General features: G+C 41.7%; 1 protein-coding gene across 1 annotated transcript; it reads right to left on the bottom strand.

Annotated features, from left to right (window-relative positions):
- Positions 1-10094: 10094 nt before the first annotated feature.
- On the bottom strand, positions 10095-20750 carry LOC124276869. The gene is made up of 9 exons (XM_046712535.1): positions 20490-20750; positions 18087-18262; positions 16635-16700; positions 15240-15300; positions 13640-13755; positions 13105-13196; positions 11548-11633; positions 10477-10513; positions 10095-10192 (listed from the first exon to the last, which is right to left on the bottom strand). The coding sequence occupies exons 1-9, from the start codon at positions 20529-20531 to the stop codon at positions 10095-10097; spliced, it is 774 nt and encodes a 257-aa protein (XP_046568491.1). The 5' UTR covers positions 20532-20750.
- Between the last annotated feature and the right edge of the window lie 328 nt (positions 20751-21078).

The raw sequence follows: 21078 nt of genomic DNA, 5'->3' as shown, positions 1-21078 counted from the left end.
TCTTTTTTTTTTTTCGCTGGTTAACCGGAAACGCCACCGCTGCGTCCTTTTAGATCCGCACACCACGCCAGAGTGTTCCCGTCTATGTTCGGTTCGCAAGGAAGCAGACGTCTGTTCATTGAAAGTAATCTTTGCATCCAGCAACCCTGCAGCCTCCTTCTGATGAGTCTTTGTGAGAGACGACCTCTACTTTCCTTCTTTAGCATAGACCGGGACTTCGTCTTACACTGTCATTGTCTTCCGGTACAGTCTTCCAGGTCTTGAGGATCTTTTAGTGTGAGTAGTGGTCACAAAGCTCCTCATTAAGTCGACTATTAACCGTGATGTTGCTACAGGACATCTCTTGTTACATACATGCCAAAGTATTCCGGCATCGCGCAATTTTCTTAAAGCAATTATCTACGCTCCAACAGACGCCAATTCCCCACGTAATTGCCGCCCTTTAAACCGAGTTCCGAATACATAAATTTCATTTGGTCATCACATAACGACATACGTGAGGTCACCCTGGCCACTTCCGGCTGGCCATTAAGACCCTAACATATGACTCGGTGCTGATACGCGTAGCAGTAGTCATGGATGTAAGCTTGTGGTTCACTCTTGTGTTGACAGATATCATTATTTCATATAGATGTAGCCAGTTTTCTTTGGCTTAGGAAATGGTAGATCTCCCCCGATAAACATACGTCCCGCCAATGTGCCTACCGAACCATAAATACCGCGTATCTGATCTGACGTCTATATGTGCCACTACTGACAGAGTTGAGTGAGCGAGCTTTAGTCTTTACGCCGCTTTAGTAATAATACATGTACTCAAAGCAAATACTGCGGTAGCGTGTATCAATTCAGAAATGAGCTTCACACCCCTGCAAACCATGTGGGGAAATCTGAACCCGGCCCTTCGGCGACGAGCAACCACCGACAGAAAATGAGGAATCCGAATGACCTGAATGTTCATATCTGAGATGTAAGGACTAGAAAGTATCAGAAAGGCAGCTGGAAAAACATCTTGATCATATGAAAATTTTACATCATGTTACATGCAGAGCATCCGCGCACACAGAGAAGCCAACGGTGCAAAAAGTGTTTGTAGAGGATACTTATAATTGTTCCACGTAGGTGCTCAGATCACGATTTGAAGTGACTCGATACAGTGCATCTCAGTGGTAGAGTTAAAACATCCGATTGTTGGCAATGATAGAGGTAAAGCGACGCACCCCGCAATATGATGTTATTATAGAGATGTCTTCTTTACTATCATGTCATCAGTTCCTTTATTCTGTAAAGTTAGATCAAGAACTACAAGGGGTTGTCTAAGGTCTATTCGATCTGACATATTTCTGATTTATCTGCCAAGCGGGCAGTTTAGGGTAGCAGTTGGTAAACCACGAAACTCCCACCAGCTACCAGCATTTTTCCGGGAGTCAATAGGCGACACAGTCCTCTTCAAAACACTAATCCAGTGACACAATATTGTCTTTCTATTGTGTTTCCTTTAATAGGAACAATTTGTTGATTACTCACTGATAATTGATTTCTACTAACAATTTCAGAATTTCATGTTTGGTGAAATGCATTTCAAGTTAAACTCAATTCTGGAAATATTTTACTGCAATTAGAAGCTTTGGCCCCGGGTCCTCAGAGCCAAACCAAACTTAAGTTGAAAACGCTATGATACATCAATGCACGTCAATTGCTTTCTTTTGTTCCGAGAAATCAGGATCTCTTTTTTCTTCTTTAATAAATTAGGTATTATTGCCCTTCAACTCTAAGCTTTCTCAAGGTTACCCACTACTGTAATGCAAAACTTGCTGCTGCCAGGATGGCGAGGCTGAATCTGGAAGTTCGGGATAGTGGAAAGCGTTGGGCCTACCATTGTTGCCCAAATAGTCACCAAGGGAGAGGAGATATTATCAAAACTTGACGCCACTTGATGCTGTGGAGACGATAAAGAGAGAAACACAACACGAATTCTATCAGTGATGGAAATATTCTGCACCGATGTCCGATGATTATCCATGTTCCCCGTAATCCTGGCATATTACCCTTTTCACATGTATAGCATGTTCTGGCCGTGACTACAAACGCGTTGGCGACAGTAATAATAACGCTTGTGCAGAAATGAACTTTCGTTAATGAAGTCTTGAAAAATATGATAAGATGTCCTGATTCCGCAAACGAACAACTAACGGCTGCGTGTGTGGAGGAAATAGTTAGTACACCCTGGTTATAATGCCACCGTTTCGGTTCCTAGGAGAACATGGCATTATATCCAAGGTGGTGCATTATGCACCAGGTGGCAGGACAGTTAGAGGCCTTGTGTAATCTAACAAGGTGATTGATTGATGTCTCCTGTAATGAGCCTTGAATGACTGGATAATCCCAGCGTCCTGGGGCCGGGTAGGTGACTTGTTTGTCTCTTGTCAATTAAACAATTAAGGTATGTATAGTACATGTTTCCAGTGTAATTGGCATACTATAACCAGGGGAAAATGACTTTTTGTTCCAAACACCGAATGGCAAAATGGCATTATAACCAGGTATTATATAGTCAGGTAAATCCGTTCTGCTAAAACATGGCATTATATCCGAGGGCGCACTGTACAGTGAAAACACTTTCGTCCGAAATATCGCGATCATTTGATTGTAAGCTTTAGTTACCAATATTCCAGCAATATCATGGAGGATACACTCCAAATTTGGCTTCGAACCATTTTGGCTTCACCCCTTTAATACTACTCAACAGAAAGTTAAGCCCACGATTTGTCATTTGTATTCTAAAGTAATCTTTCACACGACACATCTGGCCGACCCGATCTTTAGTGGAGCAATTACATTTAATATAAGACTAACATGACACGATCCATAAGAAAGCCATAAAACCTGTCCCACCTTTTTTTCAGTGAAGGTCTTGACTTTTGATTAGAAGGTGGATCAGATAGAAGGCACCACCTGAAGTTGGTTATTTTGATCTGGTAGTTCAGTTGAGTTTGTCAGTAAGCTAACATCGAGAGAAAAAGATTCTGTTTGAAGTGTCAAAGGGCTTCGTCTGAAAAACATATCTCTTTCGGTTCTTTAAGATAGACATTCAGTTCAAATGCGTCATTCCCACAAATGGAAACTCGATATATCTCAAAACTATTAGGGTTTGAAAAAGTAAATGGGCGATAATGTTTCCAATCACCCTTTATGTGGGTCTGCGTCTTCAGAAACCGGTATTAAAATCAGCAACAAAATGGAAAACAAACGGTGATATGTAACACCCGTGTCGTCATGCTCTGCGCTGATTTATTGATATGTGTTAATGATGTGGAAAAATAAACGCAAATATCGAATAAGAAGCTTGGGGCGATATCAGCCTGAAATGGTTTTAAAATAGCATATTATCGACGCTAGCCGCATTTCAGGCTCCATTGATACTTCTGGGATTATTAGAATTTGAAAATTTTGTAAAACCCGACACCATCGATATAAAAATTTAACCTCAGCGTTAAATTCGCGTGGTGTAAAGAATTCATCGTGTTCTTATCAACATGCCTGCGGGAATTAAGCAGGAAGTAAAAAGGCATTCCAGTGACCAATATATGGTGATGAATCAAAATGTATTGGTAAAACCATTGGTACATCCAAATTCACAATACCGTTTCAAACACCATATTAGAATTGGGTTTGCATTGAATAAACTCTTTATTATTGGTCTTTTTTCATCACCAGCGTCAGCAGTAAATATCCTATTCGTGTTGATGACATCTCCTTACTATCCAAAATACAGGCAGATCATTTTGTTACCAGTGTCGGTCAATCCACGCTGTACTGCGTACGATGTCGGGTCAGCGTCACTGAATCTTAGATTTCCTTTCTGTCCATAAGTCGGAAACAGGTGGTGGACCAGTCTTAACACAGCTTCTTCCACGGAGTCTAAATTACCTAAACCTAAAGATCTGTGCCTTGAGGTGGAAAGGTCACAATACTTTATTGTTGAATCTTATCCATTATCCATTACAAAGCGAGTGAGTGTGTTTAGTTTTATGCCGCACTCAGCAATATTCCAGCTATATGGCGGCGGTCTGTAAAATTAACTCGAGTCTGGACCAGATGACAATCCAGTGATCACCAGCATGAACATCGATCTAAGTAACTGGGATACAATGACATGTATCAACCAGGTCAGCGAAAGCCTGTACTCACCGGATCCCGTTAGTCGCCTCTATGACAAGCATGGGTTACTGAATGTCAATTTAACCTGGATCTTCACGGGTCATTATAAAGACATCTGTGGAATCTAAGGGAAGTCAAATCGAGTCCGCCATCCCATGGCGTCTCTACACTCTTCGCAATGGTTAAAATACTATCACTTTTAAACACTGGAACGATTGAAGGTTTTAATCTGGTGTTAAGCTAATATTACCATTCACTATAAGAGAGAAGGCATTCCTGCTGAATGGGAACATGGACATGATGTGATTCAGAACCGCTTTTCCGGAAAAGTTCATCAAGACGTGGTGATTGTACGGTGCATCGGCCGGTTCCTGCAGTTGAACGTGTCCTCGCATACAACTTTGCAGATGCATCCTTTACGATGCCCCCATGATTTGTGATCATTTCTTTTTAGAACGCTTTAAGTTAAGGGTATCTCGCAAGGACGCATGTGATATAATGCAGTTTTGGACATGCCCTCCTCACGAACCTGAGCATCATATAGATTATGTATATAGCGCGTGCATGTGTGTGTGTGCGTGCGTGTGCGTCCGAACATGGAAGGATATACCTTCTTTTTGTCTGAATTACACCTTCAACCAAATTTTAAGCTGTAAAAACAAGGTCGTCACGACCAGCTTCGCTATTTGCAGTACCCATTTAGTAGCCGGGCTGACTACCGGCGTATTGCTTCGCTACAATGCTTAATTGCGTTATATCACCACATATCCGGTAATTGTATCAGTGAAGGCTTAGCGTGCGTCGCGTTCGTAGACAGCGGCCTTTTACCTACCACCACGTGGAGTCAGTTGTTGATGGATCATAATGCTCTGAATCCGGGGATTCGAAACCCAGTGATCATAATTGTAGTGGCATGGTTTAGATGCACAACTAGTAAAGTGAAGGAATTGTTGTCCATTAGATTGGCAAAGAGATACGATGCTGCCAAGATGTGTTTCTGAATCTTGCATCAATAGCCAGTGCATATTGGACCCAGCGTGATTACCTCGACTGCACAGAGACTCCTCACACTTGCGCCATGTGGGAAGCCCCGTCCATTTCTGGGTCATCAGCATTTGCGTAGACGAAAGATCACAAAGAAATGGATTTGCCCCGTAGGTCAGACGTCCCTTCTTCACTGTCGTCCACGCTCATTCCCATAGCAAAATCAGCAGTAAAGCAACATACTTTTCATTCTGCACTGAATCTACATTCTGTTGTTCAAGACACAGGTATTGAATGATCCGCCTTACGACGATGTCAGGTGCTTTCAATCTTCGCATGCAACACCGGCATGTCGGTAGTTGTGCTGCTCTCTTGCTTTGAACCCACTCTGTCATCAACATGTGCACGCACCACACTGAGCATAACAACGGACAATACTCTTACTACACAGCATACTGGAATACAGAAGATGCAGAGAATAACTGTTGTTAGTGATACACTTGTAAAATTGGGATTCTGACAAAAATGCGACAAAAGATTTGGGTCAAGATACACTCTGCTCTAAAGAATTGCATCACGCAGACAAGTGACTTAGTCTGAGATGAGCATGAAAGTGAACCTCCTTGATGTAGCTGATGTTCTCACATAATGCACCGATTACTTTGTTAAAGAGGAAGTTCAAGTGTCCCTTTCTTTTGTGTAACCCTGAAGCTGTCCTCCCAAGTGGAAATATAGACAGGCTTAGTATACTGGTAACGCAACCTTCTCAAATGCAAATTTTGACAGATTCTTGACGTATGTTACTACAACAATGTAAAGATTCATTCTTCCGCAGTGAGGTACTGTATGACTCCAGGCTACAAGCCAACATCATCCCAGGCCACTTAGTTACACATCACTCCTGCAGCCACAATTCACTCTAAGGTTCTGAGCCACAACATCACTCCAGGCTACTAGCATCACTCCGGGTCTCTGAGCTACATCACTCCGGCTCTCTCTGAGCTACAACACCTCCAGGCTACATCACCTGGGGTCTCTGAGCTACACATCACTCCAGGCTACTACCATCACTCCTGGTCTCTGACTCTACATCACTCCAGGCTACTACATCACCCTGGTCTCTGAGCTACATCACTCCAGGCTACTACATCACCCTGATACTACATCACCTGGTCCTGAGCTACCCCACCCAGGCTACTACATCACCTGTGTCTCCTGATTACATTCACACTCCAGGCCACTATCACCTCGGCCCTGAGCTACATCACTCCAGGCTACCACGTCACCCTGGGTTCTCTGAGCTACATCACCCAGGCTACTACATCACCTCCAGGCTGGCTACATCATCACTGGGCCTCTGAGCTACATCACCCAGGCTACTACATCACTCCTGGGTCTCTGAGCTACATCACTCCAGGCTACCAAGTCACTCCCAGGCTACTACATCACTCAGGGCCTCTGAGCTACATCACTCCAGGGCTTACATCATCTCGGTCTCTGAGCTACATCTCACCTGTGCTACCATGGATCACTCCTAGGCTACTACATCACTCCAGGCTGGCTATCACTGGGCTGGGTCTCTGAGCTAGCATCACCCAGGCTACTTACATCACCTCGGGGCCTCTGAGCTATCATCACTCCAGGCCATAGCTAGTTACTACACGCCTCAGGCTACTACATCACCTGGGTCTCTGAGCTACATCACCAGGTGGCCACTGAGCTCTGGAGTTACATGGACACCCAGGCCACATGGCATCACTCCGGGTTCCTGAGCTATCACTCCGGCTAGAAGCTACTATATCATCCCAGGCTACACATCAACTCAGGGCCCTGAGCTACATCAATTACCAGGTTACCACACATCACTCCAGGCTACTACATCACTCCTATGCCCTGAGCTAAGCATCACCCAGGCTACTACATCACTCCCAGGTTACTACATCAGAGCTAGCATCATCACCAGGCTGCTACATCACTCTGGCCCTCTTGAGCCACACTACCCCTAGGCCACATCACCAGGCCACAAGCATCACTCCAGGGTCTCTGAGCTACATCACCCCAGAGCTACTACATCACCTCCAAGCTCCTAGAGTGTATGACTACTCCTAGGCTATATCACCTGCAGTTGACAGCTACCTAGATCACTCCTTCCAGCCTCTGGAGCTAAGTTATCACCTCCAGGCTACATGGTATTATTCCAGGCCTCTGAGCCACATCACTCCAGGCATCACCCAGGCTACTACATCACTTCCCAGGTCTCTTGAGCTACATCACACCAGGCTGCTACATCACTCTTGGGCTTCTGAGCTACATCACTCCAGCTACACCATGCCATGTGGCTACTACATCACTCCAGGCTAGCTACATCACCCAGGCCACTCTAGATGCACCCAGGGTACTACATCACCCTGGTCTCTCTGAGCTGCTACATCACTCCAGGCTACTATTTCACCAGGCTACTACATCATCAACTGAGGTCCTGAGCTACATCACACCAGGCTGCTACATCACTCCTCAGGGCCTCTGAGCTACACATCACCCCAGGCTACTACATCACTCCAGGCTACTACATCACTCCAGGCCTCTGAGCTACACCACCTTGGGCTACTACATCACTCCAGGCTACTAAGAGCATCACTCCTCGGCCTCTGAGCTACATCACTCCAGGCTACTACATCACTCCGGCCTCTGAGCTACATCACCCAGGCCACATCACTCCAGCAGCACTCATTCCAGGCCTCCTGAGGCCATGATCACTCCCAGGCTACATCACTCCAGGCTACTACATCACTCCGGGCCTCTGAGCTACATCACTCCAGGCTACTACATCACTCCAGGCTACTACATCACCCTGGGCCTCTGAGCTACATCACTCCAAGCCACTGAGCTCACTCACTCCCAGGCCACTGAGCTACACATCACCCAGGCTACATCACTCAAGGCCACTTTGAGCTACATCACCTAAGGCCACTGAGCTACATCAATCCAGGCCACTGAGATACATAAAATTCAAAACCCACTGAATTGAGATATTGAGCTACAAAATTACCTTCCAGGCTGCTGAAGCACACCATTCCATGCCTTCTGAGCTACTACATCCATCCAGGCTACTATATCACTTATGGCTGTATGGCTACATCATCCTTTCTGATTACTACACAGCTACACCTTTGCTGGACACACACAGGCTATTTCCCTTGCTTGAGCTGATGTCTAAATGTCTAACAGATGTCCAATGAGTCAACATATTCAAAGATACATAAATAATTTATTCAACTTGAAATACAGTTGTATGTTTATCTTGTGCAAATTAAACTAATATACTTGGGCCTCCTTCACAAAGCCCTAAGTGATTGTAAGTCACTAAGGTAACCTTTAGTGCAATGTTAAAGAATGGAGTTAAGGTTAACCTTAGTAAAGGTTGCTTTGTGGAAGGGAGCCCATGGACCACTGTAAACCTGTTTAGACAAATTAACGCTTAAAAATGAATATATACTGACACATTATAAAAATGCATAGTGAAACTTGGGAAAATATTTTTCAGAGAACTGGCAGAAAAAGGAGCAACAGATGTGTTACAATGGGGCCCTGAAAGCATGATCAAATATCCACTTTTGTTTTCAAAGTGTTTCAGTATATATAGACTTGCAATGTAAAATCATTTTCCAATACTTTCCCTCAACATCACTTTAGCTTGTACAAAAACACAGCTTGAAAGTGTTTTTTGCTAAACCAAAACCAGTATATTCATAGCGACGCATTTACAAAATATTGATTTGAGTTCCGGAAAGGTACTCTTTGAAACAACAACTTCAATTCACTATGCACAGTTAAACCTCGCTAACCTGATTTCACAGTCCCCAAACAACTCCCTGCTTCTAGTTATTCAACATGTTTCTCCATATTCTAGGCCAAACTTATTGATTCAGAAGGTCCAGTATGTATTGATAACATTATGCCATATATTGTATATTTGTTTACATTGTAAATGTCACACTTCTTTGTAATATATCCAGGTGTGGGAAGGCCGTGTGTATATCATGGAATTTAGACTAGACAATCCAGTGACTGACATGATATATGACAACAACTAAGTCCGCAAGCCAGACTGTGACTACCTGTTTGTTACCTTTACTATAACCAGGTATGCTGAAGACTATTTCTAGTAATCCATATCAACATGGTGTGACTGTGCCAATGGTAATTATAATTGAGTTGGGTAAGTTCAGACATAGTCCAGGTTACAGTGGTTTTGTAGCCCTATGAGCACCCACTGAGTGGTTGGATTTGGTGCTACATAAATTTTCGGTATCATTATTATCATTATTATTATTTTTAAATCAAATAAAAAAGTACAATTAAAAAAATTAAATTTGGTCACTGTTACAATATTTTTCACGCCATATTATGACGCTGTTCTGAAGATGAACCAATTGTAACGGATCTTTCCGCACTGCATCATTATCCACCCGATGCCAGTAGTACACAACATCGCTGGCAACTGGAAATAGGTTCTCAAAACTCTGAACACAGTATTTATACATACATTTTCGGTACGTGATGCCAGCTTCACCTCCACATAATAGCTGACAAACCATCAAGGTCAAAACCTGCTTTAGTTAACCCTGTGTGTGTTTTAATGGTTAGTTAAACAGCATCATCATGCTAAGTTATTGTGAGAGACAAGCCCAAAGCAGTGCCAGTCCAAGACAGTTACCCTTTGGTGGAACCAGCAGGCTCTCAGACACTGAGATTCAAACCCACAACTACTACTTCTGGTACTTAGGGAAGGAAACAACTCCGCAAAACAAGAAGGCACGCCAGAGAGCTGCTTCTGTTTGTAAATTCCTTCTTAATTTATTGAACTAATTTAAATCCTGGTTAGTCTTGTCAGCGCATAATGGTCACCCAGGCCCCTCGGCCATCCTGATGACCAGTGGATGTCCGCGATCTCAGTGCCTCCAACCCACATCATGTCCGGCTCCACCATCTGGCGGCTCCAGGAAGCCACGGAACATGGAGCCATCAGCCAGCCATCTGGCTCCATAGCCTGAAACATCACACAACACTCTCATAAGCCAATACACCCTCTTACTGCTTTTGTCATTTAGGTTGATGAAGACAAAACCCTGGTGATTAGGTGCCTGACTCTGAGCCGGGTTTGAATGCAGGATGGAACTCAACCTAACAGAGTACAAGAATCTGTATTTTACTGAGAAAGCGTATACCCAAAAATAACATGTGTTACCTTTGACCACTTTCAAAATTTCATTTTGTGTCATAAAAATTCATTGTAGTGGTAAACTTAATATTATGCTTGATGTGACAACTTACCTTCCTCTTGTCTCATTTCCACTATAATGACATCATGCTGAAAAAAAGAAGGATAGTGAGTGAGTCAACAATAACACATAAAGCTGTTGCTATGACAGTCGTCGCTACACTTCATCATGTAGGTGAAGTACTAGTAACATAAGCAACATCCTCTGATTCGTTATGATGACACGTCGGTCATCCAGAGTGTCACCACTGAAATTGCTGGGGGACACATGCCAACACAATTCCCCATGTTGGTGAGGGCATTGGTGCAGCTGGTCAGGGCGAGGTCAGAGGGTGAAGTCTTATGTCTCTGGCCAATATTCCAGGAATTATACGGTGGGGCAGACCAAATATGGTACATTATTATGTTAGCATATTTTTTCGGCTACCTGATTGGTCTAGAGGCGGTCATGTGACCGGCGACAGAGTGGCATATTGACTCTAACCCAGGTCCGACCAAAAGTCATATTGACTTGAGTTACTAAAAATAGATTTTGACGCCAAGCTATGACATCATCCTGTTGTTTACATGTCACAGTATTGTTAACATAACATTATTGGTTTGTAGCTTAAAATAAAATTACTTTTCTTGACTAAATGGACATGTTTTTTAGAAGCTATTTTTTGGTCATTACATAATAAAACAATTATGGACTGGTGAATTTGGTCAATACCTGTTTTTATAGACCCGCCGAAAAAGCAATATTATTGACTGAAGGATTGTGTTATAGACCCGCCAGCAGCAATATTGCTTTTCGCAGGATCCATAAAAACAGGTATTGACCTCATCACCAGTCTATGATTGTATCCTGTACCCTTGTGACAAATGCAAACTGTTCCTCAAAATATTTACATTCAAACTACACACACCTCTTTTCAAAAAGGCTGTGTCCTCACTTACATTATGAATAACAGAGCCCTGACAAAACAAACCAGTGACTGATATCATGAGCAGCAATTCATTAGACAAATGACACATTACAACCAACCAGTGCTCGGTGCCCACTGAACCATATGATTTCATTGTGGACCTATGAAGACTTGTCCACAGTTAAACAACCATACTACAAGTTGCCGGGGACTCACCGGCAGCCAGTGGATGTTGATCCAGGTAGCATTGTCCATGATCTTGTTCAGCGTCTTCAGGGCATGCTCGTTCTTGTCCATCTCAGCTGAAATACAAACCAGGTCGAACGTTAGGAAAGTATGACTCATGGAATAGAGTAAAGGAAAAGGATGACTGTAGGAGTCAGATGAAATCTGCATGACTTATCAGCTATTGAAATCTATACTTCTGCAAGCTACTGATGTGTGTCAACCATATACGTCTGCAATCTACTGATGTGTGTCAACCATATACATCTGCAAGCTACTGATGTCCATCAACCATATACGTCTGCAGGCTACTGTTGTCTGTCAACCATATACATCTGCAAGCTACTGTTGTCTGTCAACCATATACGTCTGCAAGCTACTGTTGTCTGTCAACCATATACATCTGCAAGCTACTGATGTGTGTCAACCATATACGTCTGCAAGCTACTGATGTCTGTCAACCATATACCTCTGCAAGCTACTGATGTCTGGCAACCATATACGTCTGCAAGCTACTGATGTCTGGCAACCATATACGTCTGCAAGCTACTGTTGTCTGTCAACCATATACATCTGCAAGCTACTGATGTGTGTCAACCATATACGTCTGCAAGCTACTGATGTCTGTCAACCATATACCTCTGCAAGCTACTGATGTCTGGCAACCATATATGTCTGCAAGCTACTGATGTCTGGCAACCATATACGTCTGCAAGCTACTGTTGTCTGGCAACCATATACGTCTGCAAGCTACTGATGTCTGGCAACCATATACGTCTGCAAGCTACTGATGTCTGGCAACCATATACGTCTGCTAGCTACTGATGTCTGGCAACCATATACGTCTGCAAGCTACTGTTGTCTGGCAACCATATATGTCTGCAAGCTACTGATGTCTGTCAACCATATACGTCTGCAAGCTACTGTTGTCTGTCAACCATATACGTCTGTAAGCTACTGATGTCTGTCAACCATATACGTCTGTAAGCTACTGTTGTCTGTCAACCATATACGCCTGCGTTACTGTTGTCTGTCAACCATATACGTCTGCAAGCTACTGTTGTCTGTCAACCATATACGTCTGTAAGCTACTGTTGTCTGTCAACCATATACGTCTGCAAGCTACTGATGTCTGTCAACCATATACGTCTGCAAGCTACTGTTGTCTGTCAACCATATACCTCTGCAAGCTACTGATGTCTGGCAACCATATACATCTGCAAGCTACTGATGTCTGGCAATCATATACGTCTGCAAGCTACTGTTGTCTGTCAACCATATACCTCTGCAAGCTACTGTTGTCTGTCAGTTGTATACATCTGTCGGTCTACGACCTTGTCTGTAGGGTATACTCACTCCCAGTGCTGGTGCCCCGCCAGGAGTTGCTGTTGTCTGTCAACCATATACGTCTGCAAGCTACTGTTGTCTGGCAACCATATACGTCTGCAAGCTACTGTTGTCTGTCAACCATACACCTCTGCAAGCTACTGTTGTCTGTCAGTTGTATACATCTGTCTGTCTACGACCTTGTCTGCAGGGTATACTCACTCCCAGTGCTGGTGCCCCACCAGGAGTTGCTGTTGTCTCGGTGGAAGTGCTTGGCCAGTGCTCTCGCTCCCACCCACAGCTCCGAGTTAGGCCTGACAAATAGAAACAGTATCCTAATTCGCTCTTTATATCAACATGTGCATACAGATACCAAACTGACACCTCAGGGGCAGATGTCTGGTGACAATGTGCAGCCATCGTATTTAGAGAAACTTGCTCTTATAAAATTTTCTGAGAAAACAGACAGGTTTTGTCTGTTTCTCCTTAGTTTGAATGGCCAAATACTATCATGCTTTGAATTCTCTGTTGAAACAATTAACTCTGAGTTGTTCCAGTTCATTGTGTCTTGGTTGTACTATTAGACCTAAGAGCAGATTGTAAATATTCATCTCTGGAGAAGACAAACATGTGATGTATACTGAGCCAGGAGTTGTAGCAACAGGGCATATTGACATTCAACCATATCATTGAGCTCTACCTACATATACCATGCAGTTAACTATCGTGATTACACAGGTAGCGCAAATCAGCTTACGAGTGTTTCTCCTTGAAGGATTTGATTAACTTCTCTTTGGATACCGGCCATATTTCCTTAGTTCCAACCGTCTTCCTGATTCCAAACAGGTCCAAAATGCCACGCTTTCCCAACAACTGAAGCAAAGATGACACCATCAGGCGCTGACAGTACTTTATTTGGCGATAAAGTTCACCTTTTTGCATTACATCACACTGAAAAGACGTCGCTACACCAAACTCCTCTGCCCCCTTGTAATCAAACGTATCCTTGGTAACCAATGTCATGATGCATGTCAGGTGTCATCGTCTCGTAGAGCCTCCTACAGTAAACTACTGTGTAGCACCCTGTTTCCTGCCTTGCAGATGCTTCACTTGGCTAACATCAAAGGTGGAAACATTACGTTTAACTTTTTTCAACGGATAAATGTCTCAGCTTGAATCACAATTAACCAGTGACACGGCAATGTTCGCTGACTGAGCCTATGTCCACAGTCCCACAGTGCATCTGTGGAATGTCGAGTGACTTTATCTGGATTTACTGTTCAAACCTTACGTTGGTAGTAGAAGTGCGACGTTCACAATTCCCAATGTGGCTTACGATAATCACAGCAGTAACTAAAATAATATACTGTCCGTTTGAGTCAGAAACGGACCGATGAATTGCAAATTTGATCATTGTAACCGAAAGGGTTAATTTGTGTGATTTTGACACGACCCCTACCTGCTTCGCATCACCCTCACAATGTTTGTGTTCCAAAACATTTGTCAGTACCCTTGCTGATACTCCTAAAGCTTTTGCTGCCTGCTTACGGAATTTATTAATGGCATAAAATGGTTTGCCCCTTTCGGCTTCAGCACGGAAAAAATTGTACACTTTAATCATCAACTGTGTCACGTCAGCTTTCAACTTCATTTTTCATCAGGCATGTGTATCCTGTGCACGACGCGATAGTGGCTGTTCCGTTTATGCGGTTTCACCCCGACGCGACAGATAACAACTTTTGCGTTTTCAATGATGATAGTTTCTTAAACAACTTTTTTGGTGGAGTCCGGAAAATTTTCAAATATAAGAAAGCTGTTGGGTATTAGTAAATGATAAACATGTGTACTATTTATATTTATGTGGCAATTTTGTACAATGATCAAATTTGTATTCATTGGTCCGCTTCTCTTCGACTCAAACGACTGTAGAGAAGACGCTTTAATCCGGAACGTAAGCCGCCTTCAAACTGTTTATCATTTGTTTTTTATGGCCACGTGTGTCTTAACGTAGGGGCAGACATGTCACTGGAAGAGCCCGCAAGTTAGCCCTGATTGAGGATTGTTAATTTAGGTCCCCCACACCATTGCTTTTACTGTTTGTTTTCTGCCTAGATTAATCTGTGTGTATTAAATTTGGCATCTAAGAAAGAATAGTTCCTCTACTTCATCATTTATAGTGTAATAGTAGAAGCGGTTCCTGAACCATTATAACGTAGGGCAGCACCTCGGACGCAAGCCGCCCTCGTAGTTTAACTATAATAGTTCAGGCTTAAAGTGTACTTTTATTACACTATACATGGGGGTAGAGCCAACTGTATTACTTAGATACTGGTGACCAGTACCGACTCATTACTGACCAGGAGGACCTCTCGGATCCTGTACTTGATCTCCTCCCCGCCCCCACATAGTCCACAGTGTCTTCAGGCCCTCCAGCAGGGGAGATGGGTATGGAGGCGACCACGGCGCTCCTGAAACATATATCCTTGTGTCATTCCTCGCTGTGTCAGGAATGGAATAGGTTCAGTGTGACAGGAAGGAGCAGTGCTTACTGTTCTGACAGGTACCACTTTCAAGTACCCAGCTACTTAAATAACACTTATCAGAGGGGTACACAAAGTCCGCAGTCTAGACTACCAGTTGTCTGACTTCCATTTTTGTGGAAGCCGCCGGTGGCTGAGCTGTCTTGGCGCCTGACTTTGTGAGCTGGCTGGCATTAGGTGCCTGACTCTGAGGGTGTGGGTTCGAATCCCGGATGGGACTCAACCCAATAAAAGTACTAGAATCTGTACTTTACAAAGAAAGTGTAATCCCAGATATAACATGTGTTACGGGTACCCAGCTGCTTTAATCTTTCGTATCTTTGCATCACCGCTGAAAATATGTGCCAGTCTAAATGTCCAAGACACCTCTATTTATCTGGTACAGTTAACATTATTACCAAAGGTATTACTGGTGTTGTTTATTGGTATGTTGATTTCTTGATGAAATATAGTACTTGATTATACAGTGAGTGGGATTGTGATTGTGATCGGATATTAATATATCCCAGAAAACTTGCAACAGTTACTCCACACATAGTTTAACTGTACACTTCATCCACCAGCTAAACTTACTCTCTCATGTGGGTTTAGTTCCACAAAGTGTTAAGTGATTGTATCTCCCATACTTCAACATGTCACAGCCATTGTTGTATTACTGTAGTTTGTGGATCAGGGCTAGTGAAGTTCTTTACTGTTCCGTCAATCATAAAATGAAAACATGACTGACAACTTTAATAGGATTCTGCCAGTCCAGTTGTCCCACTGAATTTATCAGAATCTTAAACACTGCTGGTATGCATAGTACATGCGATAATGTGCTAGGCACCATTATTAGACTTAATGTTGTTCCTGGTTTCCAGTTTGGTCTACTGATAATGTGACCAGGGCCTTTATTCTAAACGCTCAGAGTCTCTAATAATTCTTAACTTTGATTGTAGCCAAAGTGTTAAGAATGGGCTTAAGAGGTTTGTAGGGCTACGAATGTTTCGAGAATAGCTAGCCAGGGCTACAAGAATTTGTACATCTGTTAGAACAGCATGTGGTGTTAAAAGGTCCCCACCCCCCAACATGACCAAAACAGCGAAATGTGTTCCTAAAAAGCTACTCTGGTTTCTGTAAGCAATAGCTCATAGATATATGTCATGTGAATGTTTAAACATGTGTAAAATGATATTCTGTGAATTTACTCATTTCATGTTGTTACACACATACCTTGACTCTGCATAGGTTTTCTCATCCAGCAAGTCATACTTGGGCAGATTCAGGGCAGGGCAATATCTGTAAAATACATTTTTTTAATACAAGTGCTGTGTTAACTTATCCATACAGTCTAAGGGACAAAAAGACAAATTGAAACTGAAATTACAGAATATGTTTTTGAACTTATAACAACACTTATTTTGGCCAGCTCTCTTTTACAATTAGGTGAAGTGAAGTATTACCCCTATTCATATAATATGGAAAATAATATCATGTATTATGTTGATATTGGCAATTGGTTATCTGGAAATTTTTGGCAATTTTACTTCCATTATGGTCTGATCTACACTACCAGCTTGCCTTTGGTAGTAGTACTGATCTGGAAATGCAATTAAGTATATTTATATTAGACCAAACATTTTGTGGTTATAGCCCGGGAAAGCCACATTTAAGAAAGAGTTTAAAATGGTGTGGCTCAACTGGCAATGGGCATGGTTGAGTGATCGTGTAAATGTTGGCTCTCCCGGCAATGCGCTATTAGCTAATCCATGTTACCGTAAATAATAGGCATGAAATAATGAAATATTCATTATGTAAAATCTAGAAATCTAGTTGAATTGTTCGTGGAGAAAAGTCCAGATCATGCAAGCTTGCTGCCTCGCGTAGGTTCTCAAACACCGTATACAAATTATTTATGATTATACAACCAATTATTTCTTTGAAGCATTTTAACTTAGTTAACATTAACTTAATTCAATGTTTTATCCTTTTCTGATAACTGTTTCAGATAGATCTATTGTTGCCGCAGTTATTATGTTTACATTAATGCTAAAAACTAACAACAAAAAACAATTTAGAAATATGAACATTTATTGCATAAATATACTTATAAACAGCCCCATGTGTGATGCCTAACACCTCTTTACACTTCAATTTCAGTCCTTTGTGATCTATGGTGACTCTTATTTGAAAAAACGGTATTGATTCCCTTACTCATTGTGGTTTTCGTGGCACCGAGGTTAGACTGTCTCACAGTCCCTGAACCACATTATTTTCCCCACTGCCAAGCTCTCTCTGCAGTGCTAAAGCCCTAAATAAAGCAAGTCTAGATTTCCTCAGGTTCTGAATCTCTGGTCTCCCTGGGGCTCCTTTTCAATTTAAATGGGCTTGTTTGTTACTATCAAAATTATATATATATTCAGAGACTAAGCATTAGTCTACACCAAGGTTTGCACTTGAAATATGGCTTTAGCGGCAATTGGTATTTTTCAAATGTGGCTTTCTCGGGCGGACACCCATTTTGTAAACCATTTAATAAAACAAAGAGGCCTAACCATGAATAGTAATGAAATGCCAACTACAAAATTAGTGAAGAATGAAATTGTCTACAATCCTAATATTGGAAACATTTTGTAAATGTTCAAAAGGCCCCTATATGCTGGATATAAAGATGGGTTTCCATACTTCTCCTGCATCCATATTGTCAACATGTTGCCCAGTTCACGGTAAAGTGGGTGGATGGGATAGCCAATAATTGTCTCCCTTGTTCTATATTCCTTATCTTCATCCTCCGCCAAGAGAGTCTTGATTTCCTCTTCAGTCAAGAATGCATCATTTCTCAACAATTCATCTTGAAGAACCTGTAGCAAAATAACCAGGACTATTAGTATTATTACTTGTATAAATTAATGCTGATCATGGTCATTCTGCAATAGAAGCCCTGCTGAGATCAGTGAAGCTGAAGGGTTCCTTCAGTCAAGGTTTAGGGTCATGTCCTGGCTGTAGTGTAGGATCCAATCATGGCTCTCTGTTAAAGGGGCACTGATCAAGATCAATTTCTGTGGACTGGTTGTTGCTTTTGTTAGTGCCTTTCTCCCGTGAGTACCCGGATGATATCCCAGAATTCTTGACTGGTTTGTTACCTCGGTTTACTCCCAAAAGTTAGACGTCCCAAAAGTCATACATCCCAATTGTCAGACAAATCAATCTGTGATTACAACCTAGCCTTACCCACTGATATAATGAACCTGTCCCATACACTAACAAGATGTTTTTCACATTTGTACAGAAATACTTTGATCAAAATGCTAATGTTGACAATTAATCTAGAGAAAACTCAAATTGTTGCTTTTAGAAGAGGTGGACCCTTAGCGAGAAATGAGAAATGGTTTTATAAAGGTGAACGTGTCTTAACAGTTGATTCATATTGATATCTAGGTATTCCTTTTTCATCTTCATGTAAATTCAATAAATGTATATTAGATTTATCATCTCGGGGTAAAAGGGCACTTCTAGAAGTACTGCTCCACTTATATAAATTAGATAATATTGACTATTCTGTATTTTTCAAAATATTTGATACCCAAATTCAACCAATTCTTTTGTAGGGTGCTGAAGGATGGGGTATTAATAAATTTTATAAGATTGAAGATGTACATTTAACTGCATGTAAGAAGTTCTTAAATTTTGGTCCCAAAACACCAAATGTAATTGTTTATGGTGAATGTGGACGTTACACAATGTATATAAATGCACAACGGCGTTTCATAAAATACTGGCTTAAACTTGTAAATATGCATCAACAAAGAATTAAAAAAAAGCTTATAATATGCTAATGTATTACGATAATTGTGGTTATGATAACTATGTTTCACCTGTGCGTACTTTATTTTTGTTTTCATATGGATTTGGTTATGTTTGGTTATTTCAAGGTGTTGGTAATGAATCACAGTTTCTTCAAATGTTTAAACAAGTTGCAGTTGACATGCATATACAGTCATGGAATAGTACAGTTGAAGAAAGTTCAAGGTATTAGCTGTACAGACAATTTAAAAGCCTGTTAGAGCCAGTAAGATATAAGACAAATAAGAAACACAGATATATTCTTACTATTCTTCCAACATAAACAATATAAAATAAAGTCATTGTCATTATCCATAATCTCTCCTCTTTGTGTTTGGATTAGTACATTTGGACTAGTCCATTAATTAACGAAGGTAACAGTGTAGTGAGCCTCAGTGCAACCGACGATAACCTTTGTTGTTTTAACGCGTCTAACTTTTGGGACATGTAACTTTTGGGAGGACACCGTTACCTCGGCTGCACCATCTTCATGCGCAATTGATAGTATAAGTTTTGACTGATCAACAAAGATTAAATCTTTTTCACTCAATAATATTGAAATTTTCAAATAACGGCATCTGATGGGCATCCATCCTTCCTAATGTCCCACTGTTTAGGTTGAAGAAATTCTGCCAAGGTGGACAGTAGCCCAGTCCCCATGTCCGTCATGGTCGAGGGAGCAGGTACTGACCAGCCTGTAGCTTGGTTTCGTAATTAGACTGTTGGCGAGAAACATTAATCGCTCTGGATCAGTGCCCCTTTAACACTAGACCACTATATACATGTATATAGCTATGTATATAGCTTCAGCAAATCTGGTTTATATGTTGAAAGTACTGGAAGCCTGCCAGATTGAATGTCAATGTTTACAGTTTGTTTAACAAGGTAATATACTTCTACCAAAGAGCAGTTGGAATATTAGTATAAATGTGTGAAGCCAATTTCTGTTGTCCTATATGTTGTGATACTCTGGAAATATTGCTAAAACCTACATACAACCATACTCACTATAATTTATATCAAAGCACTATAATTCATAAAATTAAACCCAGTTGACATATTTATATAAAACCAATCATGTGAAAATTTGGGTAAAAAAGGTATTTTGAAAACTGAACTTTCGGTATTTTTTCCAATAAACAAGGTCCAGCATTTTTCATATTAGTTCGTTTTGTCAAGACTTCTGCAACATCATTTGCATGACAACGGAACTCATGTTACTCTACTTGTGTTCGATACACTTACCTCCTTGACATACTCGTTCATGACAAAATCCTTCTTCGACATGTCTGGCGATCAACTTTGCGGCGAGTGACTGACTCTCAATACTGAGGTTACCAGTGTCGATAACAGACGACGAGATTTCAGGGTGGATTGGCAACAAATGCTTACGCAGTAAATGTCGTGCCTGCTGTACGTTGCTTACGTATGATCATTCGAGAATGATCTGAAAACCCATCTCTCTTACACTATAGTTTCATCACTATTATTACACGGAGGTGTAAACACTAGTGCAAGGGAGGTAATTCTAATTTATAATGTCATAATGGCAGTCGCTAAAACATGTTACGATTGCCGAGGTACTCCTTAATCCAACGATGTGCTTTGATAAGTGAGAGTGAGTGAAATTAGTTTTACGCCGCACTCAGCAATATTCCAGCTATATGGAGGCGGTCTGTAAATAATCGAGTCTAGACCAGACAATCCAGTGATCAACAGCATGAGCATCGATCTGCGCAACTGGGAACCGATGACATGTGGCAACCAAGTCAGCAAACCTGACCACCCGATCCCGTTAGTTGCCTCTTACGACATGCATGGGTTACTGAAGTCA

This window comes from Haliotis rubra, unplaced genomic scaffold, assembly GCF_003918875.1.
Source record: "Haliotis rubra isolate DU_JTF1 unplaced genomic scaffold, ASM391887v1 Scf2140, whole genome shotgun sequence".
Taxonomy (NCBI): Eukaryota; Metazoa; Mollusca; class Gastropoda; order Lepetellida; family Haliotidae; genus Haliotis; species Haliotis rubra.
This window is presented reverse-complemented; position numbering and strand designations above follow the sequence as displayed.